Source organism: Durio zibethinus, chromosome 17, assembly GCF_047325235.1.
Source record: "Durio zibethinus cultivar Kanyao isolate XHJ-2024 chromosome 17, ASM4732523v1, whole genome shotgun sequence".
Classification (NCBI taxonomy): Eukaryota; Viridiplantae; Streptophyta; class Magnoliopsida; order Malvales; family Malvaceae; genus Durio; species Durio zibethinus.
In genome coordinates, this window is record NC_143178.1 from 4,779,588 (window position 1) to 4,804,859 (window position 25,272).

Consider the following 25,272-nt stretch of genomic DNA (forward strand, 5'->3'; position numbering starts at 1 on the left):
AACATTTCGGCATTGTAAAGATATAACTGCTAATTTCTGACTGCTTTAATAATGGAATAACTATATATTTCAGTCGAGTTTCAGTCCAGTGTTATTAAAAGAAGTTGTTATAGTATCATCTTCAGCATCTGATCTAAGCAAATCCCATCCACAGTTTCATTCTTCCATCCCTGCTTGTTGCTTATTCGGTTTGTCACTAAGATAATGTGGATACATTTAGGGTTATTAACTTGTTATAGAAGATATCAATCCACTAAATATTTGTATGTTGAATCAGATTTTATATGTAAATAATGTTAAAACAACGTGGTAACTGGGACTTCCAGATTAACTCTTCAGAATCTGGATTTAAAAACATGTAAGTTGCAGATAAAACTATGGATTCTACTCTCATTTCATCCTATCGAGGACACTTCGAATGTAACCACAAAACACCTAGCATGTTGAAAAAAAAATTCGATCAAGTCTGTCATCTTCATTGGTCCGTACTCCTAATCTGGGACTTCAGTGTTCAGTATGAAACTGGGAAATGTTAGGGTTAATTCCCTGAAAAAGAATATCAAAGTACAAAATCAGGAATTTAAATGACATATATTGTCCAAATTAAAGCATATTTTATTTATTAGTTACTCATTGTCCTAGTTAAAGTGCATGCTCACTAGCTAATGTGACATATAAGTAATGAAAAGAGCAAAAGTTTCAGATTATGAAATAATTTATGAGGAAAAAGATGAACAAAACTTGAGCTTAAATGAAAGAACTTTAGAACCCACTTCAAACATGGAAGAGTCATGTTCTTCATGATAGATGGATTCTTTGTCACAAATTCCCCCCATTCTTCTTCATCAATCTTCCCATCTTCTTTTGAATCTGCATCCATCATTGTCTGCACAAATATGACCAATATCAATACCCAGAAAGCAGAATGATGGAAACGCAACAAATCGAACAGTTTACAATGTCCACCACCTTTTCCACAATGGATTCCACCACATCGTAGGAAAGTGACAGATCTGATTCACTAAGCAGAGCCAATACCATCTCCTTCAACTTCCAGTAAGGTAATAAAAATGGAAATGAGATAAATAATTAGAATCATAATATGTTGATTAAAACAAGAAGATTGAATACTAAATTACTAAATTATAGCTGGTTGGAGGAGGATAAGTTTCAGTAAAAAAACAGCAGGCTGCATGTGAAAAGCAAATCTTTTAAAGATGAGCGTGATATATATATATATATATATATATATATATATATATCTATTTATCATTGATATTAATGTTATTTTCCAATCCTCTTCAGCAAACAATGATGACAAAGATCAAAGTTAAAAAGTACTTACCTCTTCATGCCCAATGTAGCCAGTCTGTCGTAGGTCATATAATCTAAATAAGACTGGAAGAAGATATATTTACTAAGTTTAGTTGCCAGCGGTAAGAATGAGATCCTTGAAAGATGTCTTATGATGCTATAGTGATCTTAGCATGTCAGCAGATAACACCCAGGAAGGAGAAAAGGAAGATACCAAAACTATCTTTGATAAACATTACATACATGCAATTTTTTCTGCTTCCGGAGCATTGGGATGGAAGACACTTAAAGACCGAACAAAGTCTCCAAATTCAATAACCCCATTATGTTTAACATCAAATAAATCAAATACCTGCAACAAACTCAATACAGTTTGAACAATTTTCTCTGAATTAACATGTATAAAACGCCAAAACAAAATAGTTGGGCATGAAAAGATACTCTATCCACGAAGAGACTCTGCTTACTGCTGTTTTTGAAAAGTGCAAGCTGGAATTCCTCCTGTTCAGAAAACATTCCGAAAAAATTACGACTTAAAAGGAAAAATATCTTTCAAGTCGAAGACAATGGTGCAAGAACTCATATTAATCTTTCCAAATTCCAAAGAGGCTATGACTCATAGAGTGCCCTCAAACAGTCAAAAGTAATTCACAAAAAGAAATCACATATCTGAATCAATCTGGAATGATATACCTTGTGAATCAGACCATCGTCAATTATGGTGCTGCTTAACTTCTTGAACATATCATACAAAGCTTCTATTTCATTCACAGTAACTGTCAAATAATTAAGAAATGCTCTACACTTAGACAAGCAAATAGTAAAGATTGCACAGCATAATATCCGGAATTTGCATGAACACAATATGCTGAAATGGCAGCATATTCAATTTGGACAGCGGCCACTTTTTAATATTGAATAATTAGATAAGTCCCAGTTGCTTATAGGCAGGCTCTTGACATGATTATGATCTAAGGTGGCCCTTAAGAAGTCAGAACCAAGGAGTCAACAAGACAATGTCCATGAGGGAGTTATGCCAGGGAAAAGCAATAGCAGAATTATGCATAAATAAATATTGAAAGTACAATAGGTAATTGTTTGCAGTAGCGAGAAAATGGCCACATGGGAACAAGGACAGGCAATTCGGCAAAGCCCACAAATGGACAACTTGGCCGATGCAAGAATGCGGTTAACAATGAAACTGGCCGAGCAAAACATATAAAGAGAAAACAGTCATAGGTTCATTCTTCACTGTCTAACTTACAAGGTGTTTCAGAAGCAAGAATGATACGCTCTTCATACCCAGGTTTGTGTCTAACTTGCTTCATGCAAAAACAACCCGCGAGAGAACGCATAACTAATCCAACACAAGATTATACGAGATGGAGTTCATGCAAATAATGCCGTCCAATGAACCCTGCCACATCCAAAGGGAATTTACATCAATCCAACAGGTAATACATAATAAATTTGGATATAAGTCATAAATTTGCCACAAATACTCTCTTACAAATACTACTATATTGTAACAAACAGCCATCATTGAATAGTGTATCAGGAAAAAGACATGCCACGCAAATAAATTGTTTGCCCAAAATCCAAATGCCATGGAAATTAACAAATGGAGCGAATGTCATAAACTTGATTGCAGAAGTGGGTGTTAGAATTAGATTCTCTTAATTACATCAGCTGATTCCTTGACCATAAAAAGGCAATGGGCCCAGAAGAAATCAAGATCCCCAAAAAGGCAGGACATCATGGTTGAAGTCAGCATAACTAGTTTTACAGAATGATGCTGAAATTAAAGTGATTCTACTATAGCTGTAGGACCCAAAACAACATAAGAAAAAAAGAAATCAAAACGAAAGAAAAATGTGAAATTTCCCCTGTTCCATAAACAACCAACCTTTTAAACGTGTTAAACGAATTCATCGCTGAAAACAAAACGTACGATTTAAAGATCAAACAGATGAACTTCCTTCCATATTCATGAACAAAAAAAAAAAAAAAAAAAACAAAACTTCGTTTTCAGACAAAATAAAATTACCCACATGATATAAAGCTAAAAAATCAAACCAAACGAAATAACAAGAAACAAAGATTTTGGTGCTTGATGGCTGACCTTCGTAGTGGTGTTTTTGTTGAACTTGAAAAAAAAAAAAGGGTGGTGATTTCAGAACTCCATTGATTAGCTTACTCCAGCTCTCTATTCCACTTCCTTTGTTATCCTTCCTTTTCTTTGTTTGTGCTTGAATTTGCGACTTATAGTAGCAAATGACAGCGGTTTTTCTGACAGACCCATCTGTTTCTTTCAAACAAAAATGCTTTGAAGTCTTTGCTTTCCATTTTTTTTAACAGACAAAAGCGTGGGTACCGGGCTGTGCTGACTCCTAACTCAACATGTATATGGCTCCAAACAGTTAATTTTGTACCCATCATGCGGTTAACAACAATGGCCAATGCCTCCATAATTGCGTTTTTAATTACTTAAAAAGCATAGTCAATAGCGTTTTGTTTGTGAAAGCAAAATTTTTTTCTTATTGGTTGTTGTTTGTTCAGTTCTTTTAAAAGAGTTTTAATTACTCATATCTCATAGTATTTGTCAATAATTTGAGCTTTCCGACGGTTGAAATACCATAAAGAAAATAATGTTATTATTATTATATAATAAAGTAGTATTCAATAAAAAATACTAAAAGAAAGAAAACAAAAAAAACCATATGCTTGTTTGGAATAAGTTGCTTTGGGCATTAGATTGTCTAAATTTAAAATACAAAAGTCCATTTTCATTGGTACACACATGCACTAGATTCGTTGGTAGATTTTAATACAATGGGAATTGGCATTGACATTCTCTTTAAACAATTTCAATTAATTAATTATATATATGTTGAGTTTAGTATAAATATATAAAAATTAAAGCCTTTAATAAAAAAATAAATAATCTAATATAAACAGCTTATATTTTTTATGTGGATGGATTTAAAAAATCATCATATATTTTTTTATAAATGTATTTTATTTATTTAAAATATTTTTATTATTTTTTATAGTAACATTTTTATTACTTAAAAAATAACTAGTTAGACAAAATTAATTACATTTATTACCTTTTAAATATCCAATATTTTTATCTTATATAAATAAGTTACAATTAATTTGGTCAATAATACAAATAAAAATAGAAACTAAATAAAAGTTAATCACTCATTAATATATTTTCATATCTTTTAATTACTTATGAAAAAAAATTAAATGAAATTTAATGTAGTGAATAAGAAAAAAAGAAATTAGCCATTTAATGGGTTGACAATAATTATATCATTAAATTAGAAAAATTTTTGTTTTCTTTTTTAAAAATATAGATCAGGCTAGAATTTTATAATTTTGAAGAAAAAATTGTATTACTTTTATTTCTTTTATTACTTATTATATTATACGGTGAACAAAGTAATTTTTAATACACTTATGATAATGTCTCTTGATAGTAATATAAATGCAAATGTTCTTAAAAAAAATTAAGTAAATCAAATTTGGTTTTTCTTTAACTTTGTTTTACTACAATTTTGTCTCTATTATCTTATAAGAAATTTATTTTGTAGTTTTGTTTGCTATTATTTTGGAAGTTTATTGAGGTTTTACTTATATATTTTGTTTGTGCAATTGTTAGGTTTTATTTTTATAATAGTAAATTTATCAATTATATATTTTAGTATAAATTTTTTTTTATACTTTATAATTTAAAAACATTTTTTAATATTTTTCATATATATATTGAATGTAATGTTGCTAGAAAGTTCTTTTCTTTTGTGAGTTATTAGTTAGGAAAGGCTTAACAATTTTGTTTTATTTTAGATAGTTACTTGATAAGATTATATTGATTTGCAAAACTTTACAATCAAATACCAAGAATGATTGATTAATTTAGATGCTACCATATTTGACAGCTATGCATTGGTTAGGAATCAAATCATAAAAATTTTCAAATATTTGTATTGTAAGCCAAGTTGATCTAAAATGATATAATTAATTATAACTTGGCTAAATATGTCTTGGTTTCAATTGAAAATGGATAAATTATTTTCTAAGTTCTTAATGAATTAAGTTTTGGATGATATAAGGGGTGTTAGTTTATAATTTTTACTAATCTTATAAAAATGGAACAAATTCCTTAATTTTTGTGAAATTTACCATTTATTTTATTTAACAAGTTCTAAAATTTTGGAAATACTCAAACTAAAATTAAAACTTTTATACCCAATTTTCTATGTTCTTCTATGTATTTTTTTAGATGGACATTACTGATTTAATTCTTTTTTTAGATAATATACAATTCAATATACCATATTGATATGCCACTAATTCATAACAAAAACACATACACAATATTGAAATAAAAATGCCAATAGTTTGGTTTTAATATAAGTTCAACTCCTTTATAATATAAGATATATATATATATATACATATATTAATACAACTCTTTTATCTATTTGAAAAAAACATAAGTGCAATTTATGTTTTAAATTTAATATATTAATATTACAAAAAAAATCATACAATTAATATAAAAAAATTTTCATATTAGTTTTTTTAAACATGTATCTTTATCTAATTAATTATTTTTTATCTCCTTAAAATTAGGTGAGTATATATGATAGTTGATTTAAAGAGATAATTATATTTTAAATATTCAATACAGATTCACGACTCTTAAAAAAAACAAAGAGTTTTTAATTGTTATAAATAAAAATGAAATTGTTGATTTTAATAGCAAACTATATTACTTATTGTTTAACAAAGATAAGAGGGGAAAAAACATAATTATTTTATGCCTTGTATAATAGTAGGTGTTGTTACAATTGTTTTTCTATTTATACATTAGAACATTCTCTGATGAGATTGATAGGTTTTATAATCCTTTGATTTTATAAATGAAATTATTTTTCTGATTGAAAAAAAAAAATCTATATCACACTTTTTGGTTTCCTACTTTTATAACTTTACTTTTAGTAATCAAATTAAGATAATTTATTACATTGTAAATAAAAGGATGATGAAAAATTATTTAAGGTGACTTAAGTTTTTTATCAACCATCATCAGTATATTTGTAACCATGAAAATAAAATTTAAATTATTTTTTAAAATTGTAATTATATTAAATTTGAAATAATATTATATTAAAAATTTATTATAGATACATTTGTTGTGTGTAGCATAAATATAAAATTTTAAATTTTTAAATAAGTAATATTTGACAATTAATTTTTTGAATTGAAAAAAAAATAATTTTCTTTACCCTAATTTTTTGAAATTACATAATATTCTTAAATATTTTATAGAAATCAAAACTTGACTTTTCAACATTGTAAAAAAAAGTGGGTATGTTAAATATAATAATTTATTTATTGTGCCGATATAGATCTTTTAATATTTTACTCATGCAATTCTTTTAACGCTAATAATGTTATATATAATGCAAATTATAATTGTTTACTTATCTCTGTAAAGCATGGGCTTAAAACTAGTTAAATGAATGTTTTAAGATTATTGTTTAAAGTTAATCAATGCAGTGAAATTAATAAATAATTATCATCTTATATAATTAATTAATAATATATGTAAAGATTAAAATAAAATCTCATTCGAAAAATGAAAAAAATGGTTAAATATAAAAATAATCTTGGTATTATACTTTTTTTTGTCAATTTAGTATTTAAAGAAATAAAATTATCAATTTGATATTCGAATATTCCTTTCGTCATCCATTTGATTATCTCATATTAACGTCGATAATTAATTTACTGATGTGATATGAATATCTAATAAAATATTGATATGTATAAAAAAAAGTTTAGTCAATATCACATCATTAATTATCACATGATATTAAAAAAAAATTCAAAATCATTTTAAAAACTCAAGTACCAAAATATAGAGATGTCAATAGATAAAGTACGAGGAGGATAAAGAATTCTCCATCATCATTCTTGAATTTTTATATTATATTCATCTTTGTACATATACCCAATAGTTATTTCAAATTTTTCTTCATTTCAATCCGCATGAGTAATTATTAGATATGAGTAACCCTATACTCATAATTAAAAAAAAAAATCAAAATTTATTTTTTAACTTTTTTATTTTTATTTTGTCTATTTAGATAATTTTTTATAAATATATATATTTTTTAATAAAAATATATTAATTTTAATTAATTTAAAATAATAATTTATATTATTTAATAAAAAATTTATTTACTAAATACATATAAATATATACAAAAAATGAGTATGAGATGCGTATTATATTATTTGTTTTATCTCTATACTTAATAAAAATTTAAAATCGTACCTATTTTTGTAATACAATACCCATTTTAATTTTTATTTGGATAAAAATCAAATTATCGAATATTTCATTGACTATAGTTAAGATCAACATCCCTAGGCATCAATTTCACAAAACTGACTAGGACTATAGAAATCTTCTCTATATTATTGCTTCTTATCTTTGCAGACTTGCACTCTTCTGCTCAAACTCCTCATGCTTTACAGGTGGAGGCCTACATCAAAGAATATATCCGGCCACACTCTGTAAGACCTCTTAACGACGTTCTGTCCATTTTCAACTAATTCGTTAGAGCTTCTGCACATTTCATTTAGAGCCTCCATTCCTCCTTTGTGTTTTTGGTCAGTAAAATTTGTGTAAATGCATTGTGTAAATGGAGAATTCCTCGTGAACAAACTTGATTACTAGGCCCTCATGATCAAAGCTCTTTAGATTTACGTGAGGAATTTATCTTTAGGCCACCGCAAGTTGCCGAAAAAATGTAAAATCTGCTGCTGAGATTTTCAGTGTCCAGATGGTGACATGCACTCTGCCTACATTATCAGTGTCAACTGTCAAATATTCGAAGGTGGGCTGAGCTGAGCTTATTAAAGGCCAGTCACGCCTGACCCAATTTGCTATTTGGGTTTGGATAGCGGATCTGGAAAAGCTGAAGCCTGGAAAACAATACCAACGCCCATTTCTTCTTCAGTTCTTCTTGGATAAACCCTATTCTGCAGAAAGAAATTGATGGCGAATATTGCTTTATTCCAATGCCCCATTTTTAAACCGTAATGCTCCCCGAGTTTGCTGAAGAAAGAGGAACACTATTGATACTCTCATCTCAGCAGGGGTTAATTTTCCATAACCCTACTCCGTTCCTACCAAATCAATCTCCAATCGAATACGATCCCCACAGCCCGGTGACACTAGCAAGCCCAAAGGGGATGATTTTGTGACTAGGGTTTTGACGGAAAACCTTAGCCAGGTAGAACCCAGATTCCTCGTTGGCAACAAGATTTACTCCTTGAAGGAAAAAGAGGATTTAACTAAAGGTAACAATTTGCGTTTGGTTGAATTTTTGAAGGAAAAAATTGAATTCAAGACAATTCAAAAAAAAAAAAAAAAATGAGAGCAATGAGTGTGAAAGAGAGGCTGAAATGAGTAGTGTGTATAGGGATTTTGTGGTGGATTTGAAGGATATTCCTGGTGACAAGAGCTTGCAAAGGACTAAATGGTGAATATGACTATGGCTCGTGATTTTTTTAGGTTGTATTTCTTTGCAGTTCTCCGTATGTCTATGTGGTTTTTGTTATCTTTGTAGGGCAATGAGGCTAGATGAGAGTGAAGCTCAAGCTCTTTTAAGGAAGTATACTGGACAACGATATGAAATTGACGGGCACATGACGGTGATCAATCATTTAACTCCTCTTTAATTCTCTAGTTATACATGATATTGCTGCGTATGAGTATTTTATAGATTTAAGTACCCGATGACTGTAAGGATGCTATATTTTGAAACCCATGGATTCGTTTACTATGTACCTGTGTTTTGATATGTATAGCTTGGTTTTTTATGATAGCTATAGACAAAAGTATCCACATAAGAATTTAATGGAACTGAAAATGGTGAAGTTAAATCTTAGCATGACCATAATTCCTGTTATAAGAATTGCCTTGATTACTTGAATTTTATGTAATATAAGTGTGTGGAATTCGGTTAGTATTATCTTTGATTTAATATTAATGCTATATCTTTCCTTGGTATTTTGGAAGAATAGCTTGCAGAATGCAGATCATTGCGCATGTCGTAGGCATTGAACATGTTTGGCACTTGGGTGTTGGGTGCTCTGTAACTTTTTGGTTACTGTATTAATCTCCTATACCACTTAAACTTGTGATACAGTCTTGGGTGGGAAAGTACCAAAGTATCCTCATCTAGTGGCAACTTCCTTATCCTGTAGAATGATGGTAAAGCTTGGGTGTGTGCGTTTTGGATGGGAGTCTTCTGTTGTAATTAATGTTGTCTTGTTAATTCTTAACATTTTTTTATTGGTTGGTGAGATATTTGAAGAATCCAGAACTATTTGATAAGATAGGAATAAAACCCCCTCATGGGGTTCTTCTGTAGGTGCCCCCATGATCTGGCAAGGTTAGTTTTTCATTAACAGGTTTGCCAAATGTGCTGTGGAATTTCCTTATGTATCTGTCTGAAGTATCTTATACTTTTCCAGACCTTAGTTGCCAATGCTATAGCTGGTGAAGCAGGTGTTCCATTCTACCAAATGACAGGGTCAGAATTTGTAGAAGTTTTAGTTGGTGTTGGTTCTGCTCGTTTCAGGGATACATTTAAGAGAGCCAAGGTGATAATTCTATAAGTTTTTTTTTTTTTTTTTTTAATCTTTGATTGCTAATGCAACAAGGAGCCAGTAGCTGTTAATCATGGTAGAGTCCTTCTAATCTGGATCCCATATTTTGACACTTAATCTTGAAGAAAATTGTTGGATATCTCCATAATAATTGAGAAAATAGAGAAATATTTCTGACTTTTGGGGCATCCACAAAATCAGCTTACTGTATTATTACTTCTTTACCGGTTTTCATGTTGTAAGTTCATAATACCTTTTATTTACAAATGCTTGGTGGTGTTATTTGCTTTGGGTCCTCTGTTGAGAAATTGATGATTTCTATTTGCAGATAAGCAAACCATCAGTCATATTCATTGATGAAATTGATACTTTAGAAACTAGGAATGGTAATCTTATAGCAACTCCCTCTTTTCTTCTCTTGTTTTTATATGGACAGAACTTGACATCAATCCATTTGTTGACATCTTATGTGAAGGCAAATGAAATATAAACTTTGCATATATTAGTTGGATTTAAGCTCCTCATATTTTGCATCTGATATAAATCAAGTGATTGGAATAGGAAATATAATGGGTTAGCTTGTGTGGTATTTAATAAGACACTGAGAATCAGCCCGACTTGGTGTCTTACAGGATCAATTTCATAACAATTATGAGTAGGAAGATGACAAATTGACCATAGATAAAGTAAATGGACAGGAGATAAACTTAGCTGTCTTGCAGATCATATGTGAATAATTTTGAGTTTTTTCTCTTTTTATCTGATCAGGCGTCAAGGGTTTTCAAGGAACCAACCGACCATATGTATAAGCAGCCGCTTAGGAGTGGGAAACTACGTTGAATCAGCTACTAATAGAGCTTGATGTGTTTGATACTGGGAAAGGTGCTAGCTGCTACAAATCTTAGAGATTTGTTAGATCCTGCTCATCCCCGAACTATACATGATACATATGGAAGGACAGTTTCTTTTCATGCAGCTTTGCTCAAAGCAGTGAAGTGAAGGTAATTTTATTTGCGGTGTCGTCTGCTACTCACCTTATGTTTATTTGAAATGAACAAGCTAGTATCTCAAGTAGTAATAAGGTTATGAGAAATAAGACTCCACAATTTATAAGAAATTAATCTACCTTTTTCCCCAAGAAAAGTAAAGGTTTCATTTTGCTTCAGTCTTTTCTCTCTTGCATGGATTGCTGAGCAACTGTGCCCTAAAACAGATGTGCTTTGATTTTGCAGGTTCTTCACAATCAAAAGAAGATCAGTAGGTAGGAAATTCACTTTAATTGGAGCGTGTGCTTTTTATAAAACAGGACCAAGATCGTGAATTTGAGCGTGTGCTTTTAACTCATTTAACATCAGAAACACTTTGAACACGGCGGATGCAGCCGTGGCCTGTGTGACATGTCATCCGCTTAGGCTTTTCAGTTTTCATGATCCTATTTCATTGGTAGCAAAGACCGGCTTGTAGCACTGGCTACAGTAAGACTTATCGCACCAGAGCATATCATTCACGTAATTGTAATTTTTGGTGTATACTAACTGTTTATCTCAATTTTCACATATAAAAATATAATTGCTTCAATGAGCAATCGGTTACCATTTATGTATATCTTCAACAACGGCAACTATCTATCATGGAATGATAATTTGAAGAGAAAACATACATCATCTTTTTCTTACTTCAAAACATATATAGATCACGAAAGTTCAATTCTGATTTTTTGTTCTTGCCAACCTAATTAATTCATAAATTTTCAGCTTAAATAGCCGAAGGAGTTCATTCGGCTTCTATTTTTTTTTCTTTCTTCATTTATATCAATTAAACTCGAAATTTTACAGTAACCTTGTTGAAACGCATGGATGGTAAATAGTAAGGTATCAGGGATTGACGCAGTAAGCGGGGTTTTAGATGGTAGAAAAGTAGTTTCCGCAAGATTTGGATTCGGGACTGAAATCACCCACAAACAATAAAAATTCCTTCCTATCAACGCTCCCTCTCTCATCTTTAAAATTTACGTTTTCTACTTTTGTTTTTCTGTCTCTCTCTCTCTCCCTCTCTCTCTCCCCACAAGAAGCCGAAGCCAACCGTTGCTACAATTTCTCGGGAAAAAAACAAAAAGGAAAAAAAAAATCTTTCCTTCATTCTTTCTCTCTCTGAAAGAAAACCCTTTCTCTCTCTTTCTGTCTGTACGGATCAGACATGAAGAAACCTCGGAATGGGCCTTCCATTGTGTATGTGACTTGTCGAAATAACTGCAGCAACAGCAGGAACGAGGAAAACAAGACCAACAGAGACAGCATCAAGAACAACAACAACAATAACAACAACAATAACAGCAATAACTCCGTTACTGGCAAGAGTTTCTATGAATTCTCCTTGTCTGTTATTATCTCTCTTTGGTGCCTTGTCTTTTTGTTCTACTCCAGTCTTGGTCTCAGCCATGTTGAAAATGGAGGTAAAACCATTTCTTGCTTGCTCGTTTCCTTTTCTTTCTACTTACCTCTTCTTTATGGTTTGTTTCTAGCAAACCCATCTTTTTTATTTATAAAATATTAATGGTAGAGCCTTCAATTTAGTTCTTAAACAAGTGTTTAAACTCACAAAGCCAGATTTTTACCCAAGATCTCATTTTTGTTATTGACCCAAGTGATTTTGCAAGATTAGAACGTTTATCGAAAAAAAGAAAGCATTAATTGGTACTATAAAGACATTTCTCCTGTTGGGAGAAGCATTGAAAAAGGTTTAATTTGTTGCTTGCAACGTGTGTTTATGCTGAATCACTTTTATTGATGGCATATTGTGCAACAATAGAGTTAAATTTACATCCTTGGGCCCCAAAGATCGTCGAATTCAACTTTTATTTCCATACTTTTTAAGGATTTTTTTCCAAAATTTGCCCCCTAATATTTACATACATTCTTAGAACCACAAATTATACTTCTGCAATGTTTACCTTTTTCTTTAGTAATCTAGCCTAGAGGTGATTTACATCATCATTTTTGAGTTCTTCAAATAGAAAATTTTGGGCTAGAATAACCAATGAACAGACCATTATTTACTTTAGTATTACACTAAGTTGGTTAATAATGCATTGACTAGAGCTATCTTCTTCAGGAAATTCACATCCTCAGAACCAAACCTCATGTTCTCCTAGTGTTTGCCATGAAAAGCTTTGTAATGATGCGTATCCAGGTGATAATTGTACAAATGGAGTGCTGCTAGAGCTTAATAAATCAGTAAGCTGTAACAGCTCCACTGTTTATCAGAAGTTTGTGAAGTATGAGTACTCTGTCCGCAAAACAAATACACTTGAAGAAGTAATTCTGAAAGTTTTAGGTTACACGGCTTTTCTTTGTGATGTAAACGAACAAGACGGGCAGAATACAAGTAAACAAATGGAACAACCTCATCTTAAAAGTACTTCCTCTTATCTCAAATTTGATGAATTCCGGAACATAACAAGACAAGCAAGAGAGGGGGATCCTCCAGGCAGACTAATTAACATCACTCATCGTGTTGAATCTGATGGTTCAGAGTACAATTTTGCCTCTGTGATGAAAGGTGCAAAAGTGGTTGCACATAACAAGGAAGCAAAAGGAGCAGACAACATTTTGGGAAAGGATCATGATAAGTATCTAAGAAATCCTTGTTCTGTGGAAGGAAAGTTTGTTGTGATTGAGCTGGCAGAAGAGACTTTGGTTGATGCTGTCAAAATTGCTAATTTTGAACACTATTCTTCAAACTTCAAGGAATTCAAGTTGTATGGTAGTTTGAATTATCCAACTGAAACATGGTCACCATTAGGAAAGTTTGTTGCTGCAAATGTCAAGCAAATTCAAACCTTTAAGCTGCTGGAACCAAAATGGCTGAGGTATTTGAAATTGAATCTACTCAGTCATTATGGATCAGAGTTTTACTGCACGCTGAGTGTTGTAGAGGTATATGGTGTTGATGCAATTGAGAGGATGCTTGAAGATCTGTTTGTGCCATCTGAACAACATGTTCTTACAAAATTGGCAGACTCTAACTCAACAGGGCCTTCTGTAAAACCAGATGTGCATTCTCGTGATGGTAAAAGAAATGATGAGGCTCAAAATGGGGCTCAAACTGCTGCTTTAGGGGTAGAAAATGCTGAGGATGTTCAAAAGCTCAATGAAACGGTGACAAAGAATCCTGTGACAACGAATAAGATTCCTGATCCTTTAACTGAAATTAAACAACTGCCAGTTGGCAGAATACCTGGTGACACTGTTTTGAAGATTTTGATGCAAAAGGTGAGGTCTCTTGATTTGAATTTATCTCTTTTGGAAGAGTATATCAAAGAATTGAACCAGAGAGAAGGAGATGTTTTACCAGGGATTGATAAAGAGTTATCTAGAATTTCTCTGCTTTTGGAGAAAAGCATAACAGAAATAAAAGATCTGATGGAGTGGAAAGAGACGACGGTACTGCATAATTCTTTCTTTCATCATCAGCATCATCTTTCTTAGTGGAGAAAAAGAGTTACATATAACCACTTGAGTATCTGACATCTTTTTCTCCCTTTCAGGAAAGAGAATTTGCGGACCTTGAATCATGGAAAGCAGCTGTCTCTTCTAGTGTAGATGCATTGGTCAGAGAAAACAGCATGTTAAGGTTTGAAATATTTTTCTTAACAATCAAAGTTTTTACGTGCCTGTTCATTTTTATTTTAAGTTGTCATTCACAACGTTTTGCCATTTATTATTTATTCAAGTTATTATTTATTATCCTGTCCCTTTCTTTGAAGCTTTTTCAAACTTCCAATGTGGGTTGCTATGATGAGCAACTCAGCTAAAACTCACTTGAATAAAGCCTTAACTGAACTGATTACTTCAGGCTTCAGCCTCCCACTATATATATTATGTTCTGTCATTTAGCTTTTATTAAGAGTTTTTATTAGATTTTTGTTTATATTTACATATACAGGAGGTTAGAAGTGAATATCACTACCAATATATATGCACCAAGTATCTGTGCTTTCCAAGATAGTAACCTGATTCAATTTTTCATATACTTTGATATTAATTCAAATTTCGAAATGCATCAATACTGCATTTGGTATGGATGTAGGTGCATTTACATTCAAGAGCTGAGTAATCCTCTTTTTGCATTTGCATTCTATACAACAGATTCTAGCATTTGCCTGGTTTTTGAAAATGGTTTCCCTTTTATACATTGATTTTGCATGCAACTTTCTTGTCTGACATTCATCCCTTCCCTTCTGCTCCTCTCCTTCCCCAACAGATTAGATGTTGAAAAGGTTGCACGCGATCAAGCAAGTCTAGAGAGTAAAGAACTTGCTGTATTAGCTGTAAGTCTTTTCTTTGCTTGCATTGCTATTCTCAAGTTGGTTTCAAGCAGAGTTGCCACATTTTTGGGAGCCACTCAGTCGGATAAGGTATGCCGGACAAGCAGAGGTTGGGTTTTAATACTTGTTAGCAGCAGTATGACAATATTCATCACCTTGCTCTCTAGCTAGTCCCTCCCTCCCTCTTTTTCTCGTCCCTTCTTTTTTCTCTAGGTGTAGAGAATCAGGTTCTTTGATTGTTAACGTTTAGCTTAAACCTCACTGTAACTGTAGCTTCTACATGAGGGAATGTGGCCATGTAGCATATTGGAATTTTGTCTCTGGTAATTACTGCTTGTTAATAAGAAGTTCTTCCTGAAATCAGCAATGTTTTATTGAATAGATGGATTGTTTTTCCTAGTTAAAAGGGCTCTTGAGTTGGTTTCAGCGATCAGTTCAATTCCTAATAAAAGTATTTACCAAAAAAAAAAAATTTATTGGTCGGAAAATCTTGCATCTTACGGTTTTGGAAGGGATTAGGCACCTATTTGTGAAGAACTTTGGTTTGATAAGGTTCTGGGCCTAATATCCCAAATATATTTTCCATATTTACTACGAAATGGATTTAAGTTTTTAATTTTTTTATTTCATGCAAGTTAATTTATGATCTTTTATTTTTGCTGTAAATATAATCATTAACTTTAAAAAATGACATTAAAAAAAAAATTAAATTACTCAACTGAAAAATAATTGTGCTACATGATACACCTAACAAGCACATAGCACGTGATAGAATGACGTAAAAATAAAGCACACGTGAAATAATGATGTACCATAATAAACACGTGGCACAAATAAAGGAATAAACTCTTTGGAATGGCACAAACGTTGATCTAGTAATTCATAATATTGAATTGAGTAAAATATTATATTTTTATCATATTTTATATAAAAATTATATGTTATAGACGTATCAAAATAAAAATATAAAATATAATTATTTTTATTTTATTAAATCTATTTGTAAATCTTTTAAAGTTTTAAATTTTATTATTTTTATATTTTTTATTTATATCATTTATATATTATATTATCATATTATATTTTAAATTACATAAGTAATGATTAAATCAACTTTAAATGACATTGAATGGATCTAAAATTTCGTTTAAACTAAAAAAAATCAATTAAATTGCATAAAAATTAGTCTTTCGTCGAAAACATGTTAAACATGACAATTTAAATTTCTTTATCTTTTTTACATTGTTGAGCATTTAATTTCTTATTAAAAAAAATAAAAAGAACGGGCAAGGAAGAAGTTAATAGGCAAAAAGTTGTGGTGCCACCTAATAGCAACGTTAATAAACTTCTTATTCGTTAAAAAAAAAAAAAAAACAATGTAAATAATCTAATATGCTATGGAATTTTCCCCTGAAAGAAGGGCTTTTAATCAATACATCAAGCATTATTATTTCAATATTAAAGGTAATATTTTTGGTAAAACTTTATTTTTTTATCTTATGTTAACCTTTTAAAAAGATTTTATTTTAATTATAATGTTTAAATAAAAGTATTTTTTAAATAATAAAAAATTTTCACTGTCTCTCAAAGAATTCGAATAAAAAAAAAAACTCTTACCGACGGTAGCTTAGCGTTTAGTGAGGAGAAAAAATACAAGTAATTTTTCAGGAAAAATAAAAAGAAAACTACGTGCAGTTAAACGACGCCGTAGCAAGTATTCTAAATACAATTACAAAACTATCCCCCAATACTGGCCTATTTTTCTGGTTTGAGTTTCTCCTTCGACTCAGTTAGGACTCTCCGCCCTCTCTTCTGCAACAAAATTGAATTTTCGTTTAAATTTTTATATATTTTTTAAAACAAAACTATTACCAAATTCACTCCAAAATTAAGAAAAAACCAAGGTTTACTTCGTTTTAATTGATTCTCCTTTTCGGAATCACTGGAGATTTCTAGGGTTTTATTTCATGTACTGCGAAGCTTTAATGTCTTATGAATGGAGATTGCCCATAGCCTCTCCATCGCTCTCCAATCCCATCAGCCGTTGATCATAGCCACAATCATCACCCTCCTTTCCCTCCTCCTCGCCGTCCTATCATTCTTCAAGAGGCCCCACAAATCCAACGCCTTTGGTCCCGCCACGTCAGCCGATAAAGAGGAAGAAAAAGAAGTTACATCCCTGTCCTCCTGCAACGGAACTTCCGATTCCGCGGCGTTCGTGAAAGGCGGTAGTGCTGGTCCGGCGGAGGAGGATATGGTGACGGCGGATCTTTCCAAGGTAGTGGCGGAGAGACAGAGCGGGGCGTCAATGATGGAGCAGTTGGTACCGGAGATTACCACACACGTGCTCAGTTACTTGGATTATCCGAGCCTTTGCCGGCTTTCTATGACTAATTCGTTGATGAGAAAGGCGGCTAACGATGATAATGCTTGGAAAGCGCTTTATCACAAGGTACCCAATTTCCCCAAAATTTTTTTCCTTTAATTTTCTTTTATTTTTTTGGTGTTTTGCTTGAACTTTGATTTTCGTGAATTCTATGTTTAATTATTGTAGTATTTGCAATTATTTGCGATTAAGGGAAAAATACTAATTATCAAGATAAAACTACTAACAGAGGACATTCTTTTTCTTTTCCTTTCTCCAAAAAAAAAAAAAATTCCTTGACTGTATTCCAATGGAAGTATGGAATTAGTCTTTCCTTAATTTATTTTTCGTTCCTAGTATATTGGGAGAATAGAACCTTACTACTCAGAATCATGGCATGGTTTGTTTATCTTGAATGAAGAGATGTTCCTGTTTTCATCTTTGCTGCTACTTTCGTCTATGAAGCTGTTTTTCTCTTTCGAAATTGTCTTCCTATGTTTTGTCACTTGGAGGAATTTATTGTCGCCACATATCAAGGTGTTGACTTTTTGGGGAAAAAAGGCTTTTGTCTTCTTATCTCAGTCCTGAAAAGGGAGGTTCATGACTTTATGCAGTTTACATGGACGCTGTATCTTCTATTTGTTTCTTTGTGGTGTGAGTTTGTTTATCACCTTATAGGCTTTGGACAATGAGCACTCACTTTCAACCTTTGGGGCCATTCTTATATGTAAGCTGGTGATTGCAATTTTTTTTATTTTCACAGCCATGTTCTTTAGTTAAACTGTGTGTGTTCCCATGTTTCTCTTAAGAGTTGATTGTCGATATCTTCCTCAATTATGGGGCTGTGGGCATAAATTTTCTGCCTTAATCTTTTGTTTGTTAGGATTTTACTTTGGAGCAAGATAGCGTAACACCAGTTAATGGGTGGAAGGCGTACTATGCAGCCACAAGAGCCATAATGAAAGTTAATACAGAATTCTTTAACATCATCAGAGTTAGGTCCCTTCCAGCAATGAGTCGTTTTTGGCTGAATTCAGATTATGTTAAATGCGTTCATGCGTCAGGTGAACTTTTTTCAGGGTATGATGCTTTCAGTCCAATATCAGGAAATGTTGTTTACTGCTTTTTGTTCTTATGATCATGGAAGCTTATAATTTCAGTAATTCATATCATTTTTCATCAAGCTTCTGCACTAAAATTCAGATTTTAGCCTTGAGGTGGGTCTGGGTTCGAACTCTGAATTCAGCCCAATAAAGTTGTGGTGTAATTTTAATATCTTATCTTTTTGATTGATTATTTTCCTGTAGATCTTTCACACTGTATGATCGGGTTAAGATGCATTGACATTCTTACCTACGTATTTATAGATGTAATGACAGTTGATTAAATGTGAGTCAAATGAGGGCCTGGTCTCTTGATGTTTGCCAACTTAAGATGTCTAGAAAATGTTGTAATGGTTCCAAAAATATTTGAAGATAGAGAAGAGCTTTAACTTGTAAGATGATTATAGGTTGTTTCTATGATCACAATGTAGATGGCTTGAGTCCTTAGTTCCAACATTGGAATGCTTTTGCAAGAGTTTTGCTATTAGCTCATTACTTGGAATAACAATGCTTTTTGTCTCGACATATTAGAGTTCAACCATGAGAAAAGAGCCTCATGTTTCTTCTTACAAGCATGAGACATTTTCATGCTTCAAATAAAAGCCATGGTACCCGTAGATGGTGGAAGTACTGGGAACAATAGATGTTGAGGATAGGTGTGTTAGAAAATATATGCAACTTGAATTTCTTGAGAAAGGACAAAGATACTGTAATTTGTAAAAATTGAATTACGAATGTATTACCTAACATGTATAGTTAAGTTGTACAAATGAAGGATGTATTACCTATCATGATGGAAGGGCAAAAGCTTGAATGAAAATATTTTTTTCAAAAATATTTTGAATGGTAAATTTCTTTTTAGTTTGGGTTATTCCTTTGTTACAAGCTTGGTCCTGCATCACATCAGAAAGTTTTGCCATAAAAGTAGGTTGAGATTAGCTAATCTGCATGTTAGTAATATATCATCATAGTATTTGACTTGATTAGGCTAAGGTCTTCATATCACCGGTTTGCCTTGCTGAGAGCCATTGTTCTTTTCCCCGTGCAGGTATAATGCTGTAATACAGAGTTGGCAACTTGAATTTAATTGGGAGCAAGGGGTTGATTTTCAGGTTAGAGATGTTCGAGCCCGCGTGCTGACAGACATGGCTTGGGTTACTATGAAAACCTATGTTGACATGAATAATGGAGCATTTAACATGACCAACATCTTTGAGTTCCATCACGGACAGTGGTACCTTGTGCATCATCACAGCTCAGTGATGCCTGCCGATGGGGACATGGAACAATAGATTGTTCATGGATAACAGAAGATGAAGAGTTAATACAAGTGATAATTTTAGTACTAGCTTCAAAACATGTTATTGGTAATTTATTAGCAACAGCAAGTTGCTTGAAATTTCTCTGGTATTTCTTTCAAAGTTCCTTCTTTTTCGGCTTTGCCACCTCAGTTTTGGTTGATTTGTGGTAAATAGGTGCCCTTAACGTTTTAGTCTTTTTATTATTATTTTTTTCCTCCTAATGATCATAATTTTGGTTGTATACGTATATATATATTCAACAATTCTTCACATGGATGTATTCATGTGAGTTGAATATGGATTCACAGAAGTTGCATGATGTACTGGATCCGAAAGTGGCTCCGAGGATAACTCTTGTCATCAATGGCTGAGAATAATAATGATTAAAGTTAAGGATAAACTCCAACGCTTTGCATGGTTCAGAAAAATTAAGGAATATCTGGGATAATCATAATTCTGTCATGTTAACAAAGATTTTAGATTGCAGAATGGGCAAAATGTCAGAGGGGAGTCTAGGGGTGAGGAAAAAAAAAAACCTAACAAAATTAAAAATTGGTTTGAAATTATAATATTTGATTCAGATCAAATTTAGGTATTAAATAAATATTAGATTTAAATTGAATTTTAGATCAAGAGTTGAAAAATAAAAAAAAATAAATTGAATTTAATTATATATATATTTCAATTTTTATGTATAATTTAAATTTTTATAAAATTAAAATAATAATTTTATATTAAAATTTATATAAATATATTAAAATTTTATATTAAATAAATATAAAAAAATAAAAAAATTAAAATTTAATAAACTAAATAAAAGTAAACTAATAAAATTCAATTCAAATCATATAAAAATTCTGTTCAAATTTGAATTAAATTTTACAAAATCATAATATTATGTAATATTAAAAAAAAAAGGAATATGATTTAATTCAAATTATTATCATCCCTAATGAAAAACTGTTCAATTAAATTGGTTTTCCGAAATAATAATAAATGGTTCCATGGTCTAGTGGTCAGGACATTGGACTCTGAATCCAGTAACCCGAGTTCAAATCTCGGTGGAACCTTTACTTTTTTTCTTTTCATTCTTCCAGACCTTATATTTTGCCGAGTTCAAATCTCGGTGGAACCTCTACTTTTTTTCTTTTCATTCTTCTAGACCTTATATTTTGCTTGCATCGCTGCTGCAACTCGTGGCTGTTATCCAATTCCTTAATTCCTTGTGAACAGTACACACGGCAATTCACAAAGAGGGAATGGCAATGGCCCTTCTCTCAGCATCCCAACACCATCTCATCAAACCTCACTCCTTTAACTCCCTTACTCCACCTCTTTTGGCTCCATAACTTTCATCAAGTATCTATTTAAGCCTACCGTCCATCTATCCACTGCTGCTTCTTCAACTACTTCTACTGCTGAAGATGAATCTCCTGCTTCACCTGATGATATTCCTGTCCAATCAGCATCTGCCACCATTCCAGTTGAAGGACCTCCTTTCAGGCACCATACCATGCATTTTCTTATATATTCGACATCATTGTCAATTATCTTAAATATCAATGAGTATATTGTATTGTAAGGTACAATGAAAGTTTAACTAAAGACCTGAATTTTGATGGCCACTGCTCAACTTTCGTAGGGCTAACTGTGATGGAAGGCGCTTTTCTTTTGAGTCTCTTGTATCGGTCAACTAGCTAGTTTACTGTTAATTAATGGCTTACACAGTAAAAACTAAAAAAAAAAGGAAAAAAAGAATCGTCTCTATTGTTAGCACAGCAAATTATTTGGTGGGAACAATCTAAAATTCAATAGAGTGAAAGGGTCATTGTTATGGCCCTGTGGCTGGCTTTCACATTAACGATTGAAGGCCATTTTCCTGCTGCTGCTTAAAGACTTCGATTCTTGGTTCTTCACTACATGAATGTAGTATTCTCTGGTCTACAGGATTATTTTTATCTATTTGTATTTGTATTGGCATTTTTACCTATAAGAAGATGGCTGACATATTCACAGGGGTTGCTACTTACAAGGCCTGCGGGAGAGAGCAATTGGAGAAGGGATCGATGCAACGGTGAGGGGAGGATCCAAGGAGGGATTGCTACAGTCCCAGGATTTGGTTGGTGGCCTGTAAAGGCTTACCGCCCTTGTCCTGGATTTGTGGCATTTGGTGGTAGGTATAGGTGACGTGGTCAAAGCATGGATGAGGCTGATGAGCCAAGGTAAGTATATTTCCTGGTTTGTATTTGATAAGACAGAAACTACTTGATTTGAGTATGTATGTGCTGTGATGCTGCTGATATACTATTTAGTTGCCAGTCCATATTTCTGACACACATTTCTAATTGTCTTTTCAAACTCATTCGATTAATCTGTACTCATATTGTTAGTTTAAGTTAAACTAAAAATTTAATCCAATCAAACTTTTGCTCTGCTGCTGTTTTTGTGTTTCATATTTTTTGCTTTTGGAAGGCTATTCTGGTTGTATAAGGTAATTTGAATCCTTGCAGCAAGAAAAAGCAAGGTCCAGGAAGTTTAAAAGATAACCAATGCAGAGAATGAGATATATACATGCAAGTGCAACATTTCTCAATTCAGAAAAGCCAGACCTGGTGCAACCATGGGCCATGGGTTTGTTAAACAACCACATCCCTTTTTCCATATTTTTGATTTAATCTTAGGGAACATGGAAAAGGTGTTACTTGTAATTGCATACATATCTTTTCTGCATGTCAATTGTCTTCCTTCCTTGTTGATGTGCCAACTGAAATGAGGGTGAGCAAACGCCTGATAGTTACCACCGATTGATATAATTTTGTCAATCCTAAACTGGCTCCCTAGCTAGCGTTGCAAATTTGTTCTTTTCAAAGCATAAAGAAATGGGAATTGTTTGGATCATTTAGTGGTCATAAAAAGTATAAAATTTTTTTTCACTGAAAAAACTTTCTAACAGACTTAGAAATAATTTTGATATTTGTATCGATTTAATATATTAAATCACATTTAATGTTACATCAATTCGATCACGTTGTTATTGTCCCCTAACAATCTCTTATTGTTTATTTATAAATACGAAGGTTCAAGCACTATTAAGGTAAGTTCAATCTACTCCTAATTTGCTTTACAACTCTCCTTCTGACTTCACTCATTATTACTTGCGTGTTGAAATGCAAATGCAGGGAATACTCCTTACTTTTGTCTCTAATCGTCATTCTCTTCTATTTTTTTAAAAATACCCTAAGATAGGAGTTAGGCACAAACATTTGATGCGCCAAGTAAAGGCCTCTCCACTCACTAGATCAGTGCAAAATAATGCCACCTAAGAAAAGAACTATAGAAGAAGGAGAGACTATTGTCTTGTTTAAAACGAAACGCATAAGAGCCAACACTTGGACTGACTTGCTTCACCATAGACCAACCTAACCATGGAACAATTCCAGGCTTTGATCAAGCAGATGCAAACCCTCAAACAGATGTTGCAAACAATAACCCCACCATAAGTTTTGAATGTGCCTAAACTAATCACCTCTAGTCAAGGAACTGTAGTAAGATAGCCAAGTTATAAAGAGATGGAAGTCTCGTTGGCCTTTAAAGAAAAAGAGCACAATACCTCAGTCTGCTACTACCCTAGTTACAATTCTACACATGCTACAACATAAAAATTCAAACAAACAAATCTCGAACCCCAACCAAACAAAGACCTAGGAGTTCAATTGCATGCCATGGAGAAAGAGCTAAAAACAAAAGTAGTGACATTCGAGGATGAGCTTAAACTTCTTGAGACTTCACTTTTTACCGAAGAGATCAATAATGCCTCCTAATCAAAATGCCTACCTTAGAAACCCATAATGTTACTTTTACTTCAATCATTTAGAACTTTATAGGACTAACATGATGATGCAGGGTGCAAATGAAGCGTTGATGTGTAAGGGCCTTGCTACCACTTTAAAGAGTGCAGCTCGATTCTAGTATAGCAGCCTAGAACCAAGGTTGATTACAACGTTCAAAAAACTTAACCACCTTTTTTTGTCTCGATTTGTAAGTAGTCAAAGAACAAAAAAGATAACTCTAAGTTTGATGTCAATCTACCAAGGTCGTAATGAGTCTTTGAAAAGCTATATTATGCATTTTAACGTAGAAGCTCTATAGGTAAAAGACCTGGAGCAAACGACCACTGTAATCGTCCTAACAAGTGGATTCAATGACAAAGAGTACCACCTAAAGCTGATCTTATCACTAGAACCATCTAAAATTTTGATTGATGTCATACTTGTTATTGAGAAATATATAAATACCGAAGCTACAACAAGAAATAATTGAGGTAAGAGAGGTTTATCCTCCCTCTTCGATGGTTAAGATGAGAGAGGTTTATTCTTTTTTTCGACTATAAAAAAGACAATTATGTCTAAAATCCTCTCTCAAGAGAAAGACGATATAAGGTTAGAAGTCTTGGTGGAGGAAAGAACTACATCGCATTAAATACCTCTCGAAAAAAGATTTTGATGCAACTTGAGAGAAATACAGACCTTAAATAGCGGAAAGCATTGATACAAAACATAAAGAGGGATCCAACCAAAAAATGTACCCTTCATAGGGACATAAGCCATAATATTAAAGATTATGTTGACCTAAAAATGAGATCAAAGCTCTGATAAGGAGATGTCAATTGAGGAGGTTTGTAAAGTAGTAAAAACAAGATTAACCTAGAATGGACTATAGATAAGACTAAAAAAAGCCCATTCGAGGTGAAGAAAAAAGGTTAAAAAATGATAAAAAAAAGTCAGAAGAGACGAATAGAGACGAGAAAAAGCTCGAATAGATAACAATAGGTTGATCATTGGGGTGATTAATGTGATCACTGGAGGTAGCTCAACCTCAGTAAAAAAAAAGTTTAATCTAGGCATGATCATGGTTGTAGGCACCTCGATAAAAAAAAGATTGGAAAGATGAATCAATCTTATTAAGTCTAAAAGATTTAGAAGAAATCTAGCATTTATATGATGCTATAGTAATCACTATTGTAGTATACAAGTATGTAGTCAAGAGAATCTTGTTCGATAATGGAAATTTTATCGATGTCATGTCCTATGGCACTATAAACAAATAGAAATTGGTGAAGACTAGTTGCAATCGATCACTACAACAATCAAGCTACCAATCTCT

The 25,272-nt window shown here is 32.4% G+C and overlaps 3 protein-coding genes and 1 non-coding gene across 16 annotated transcripts; 3 read left to right on the plus strand and 1 right to left on the minus strand.

Annotated features, from left to right (window-relative positions):
* Positions 1-47: 47 nt before the first annotated feature.
* LOC111287306 (calcineurin B-like protein 8) lies at positions 48-2,759 on the minus strand. Its single transcript, XM_022877772.2, has 8 exons — positions 2,579-2,759; positions 2,008-2,090; positions 1,756-1,815; positions 1,558-1,666; positions 1,346-1,398; positions 970-1,050; positions 774-886; positions 48-546 (listed from the first exon to the last, which is right to left on the minus strand). The coding sequence occupies exons 1-8, from the start codon at positions 2,667-2,669 to the stop codon at positions 492-494; spliced, it is 645 nt and encodes a 214-aa protein (XP_022733507.1). The 5' UTR covers positions 2,670-2,759; the 3' UTR covers positions 48-491.
* Positions 2,760-7,767: 5,008 nt separating this feature from the next.
* On the plus strand, positions 7,768-15,700 carry LOC111278996 (SUN domain-containing protein 5-like). 12 transcript variants are annotated; one of them, XM_089746208.1, is made up of 11 exons: positions 7,776-8,700; positions 8,823-8,882; positions 8,970-9,054; positions 9,552-9,616; positions 9,720-9,797; positions 9,880-10,008; positions 10,783-11,015; positions 11,247-12,466; positions 13,126-14,456; positions 14,561-14,646; positions 15,277-15,700. In XM_089746208.1, exons 8-11 carry the CDS (start codon positions 12,211-12,213, stop codon positions 15,509-15,511), a joined length of 1,908 nt encoding a protein of 635 aa, XP_089602334.1. In that variant the 5' UTR covers positions 7,776-8,700; positions 8,823-8,882; positions 8,970-9,054; positions 9,552-9,616; positions 9,720-9,797; positions 9,880-10,008; positions 10,783-11,015; positions 11,247-12,210; the 3' UTR covers positions 15,512-15,700. The 12 variants fall into 12 exon arrangements, with proteins under 12 accessions (XP_089602337.1, XP_089602338.1, XP_089602329.1 ...); XM_089746212.1 differs by lacking the exon at positions 9,552-9,616 and adding an exon at positions 10,343-10,400 and having other exon boundaries at positions 7,769-8,882; XM_089746203.1 differs by adding an exon at positions 10,343-10,400 and having other exon boundaries at positions 7,774-8,700; positions 8,970-9,797.
* Positions 15,701-17,110: 1,410 nt separating this feature from the next.
* Positions 17,111-20,379, plus strand: LOC111279006 (F-box protein SKIP8-like). 2 transcript variants are annotated; one of them, XM_089746213.1, is made up of 3 exons: positions 17,111-17,792; positions 18,589-18,769; positions 19,857-19,993. In XM_089746213.1, the coding sequence occupies exons 1-3, from the start codon at positions 17,337-17,339 to the stop codon at positions 19,868-19,870; spliced, it is 651 nt and encodes a 216-aa protein (XP_089602339.1). In that variant the 5' UTR covers positions 17,111-17,336; the 3' UTR covers positions 19,871-19,993. The 2 variants fall into 2 exon arrangements, with proteins under 2 accessions (XP_089602339.1, XP_022721578.1); XM_022865843.2 differs by having other exon boundaries at positions 17,114-17,792; positions 18,589-18,785; positions 19,857-20,379.
* A 728-nt stretch (positions 20,380-21,107) lies between these two features.
* TRNAQ-CUG (transfer RNA glutamine (anticodon CUG)) lies at positions 21,108-21,179 on the plus strand. Its single transcript has one exon. It is a non-coding gene; the product is annotated as a tRNA-Gln (tRNA).
* Positions 21,180-25,272: the final 4,093 nt, after the last annotated feature.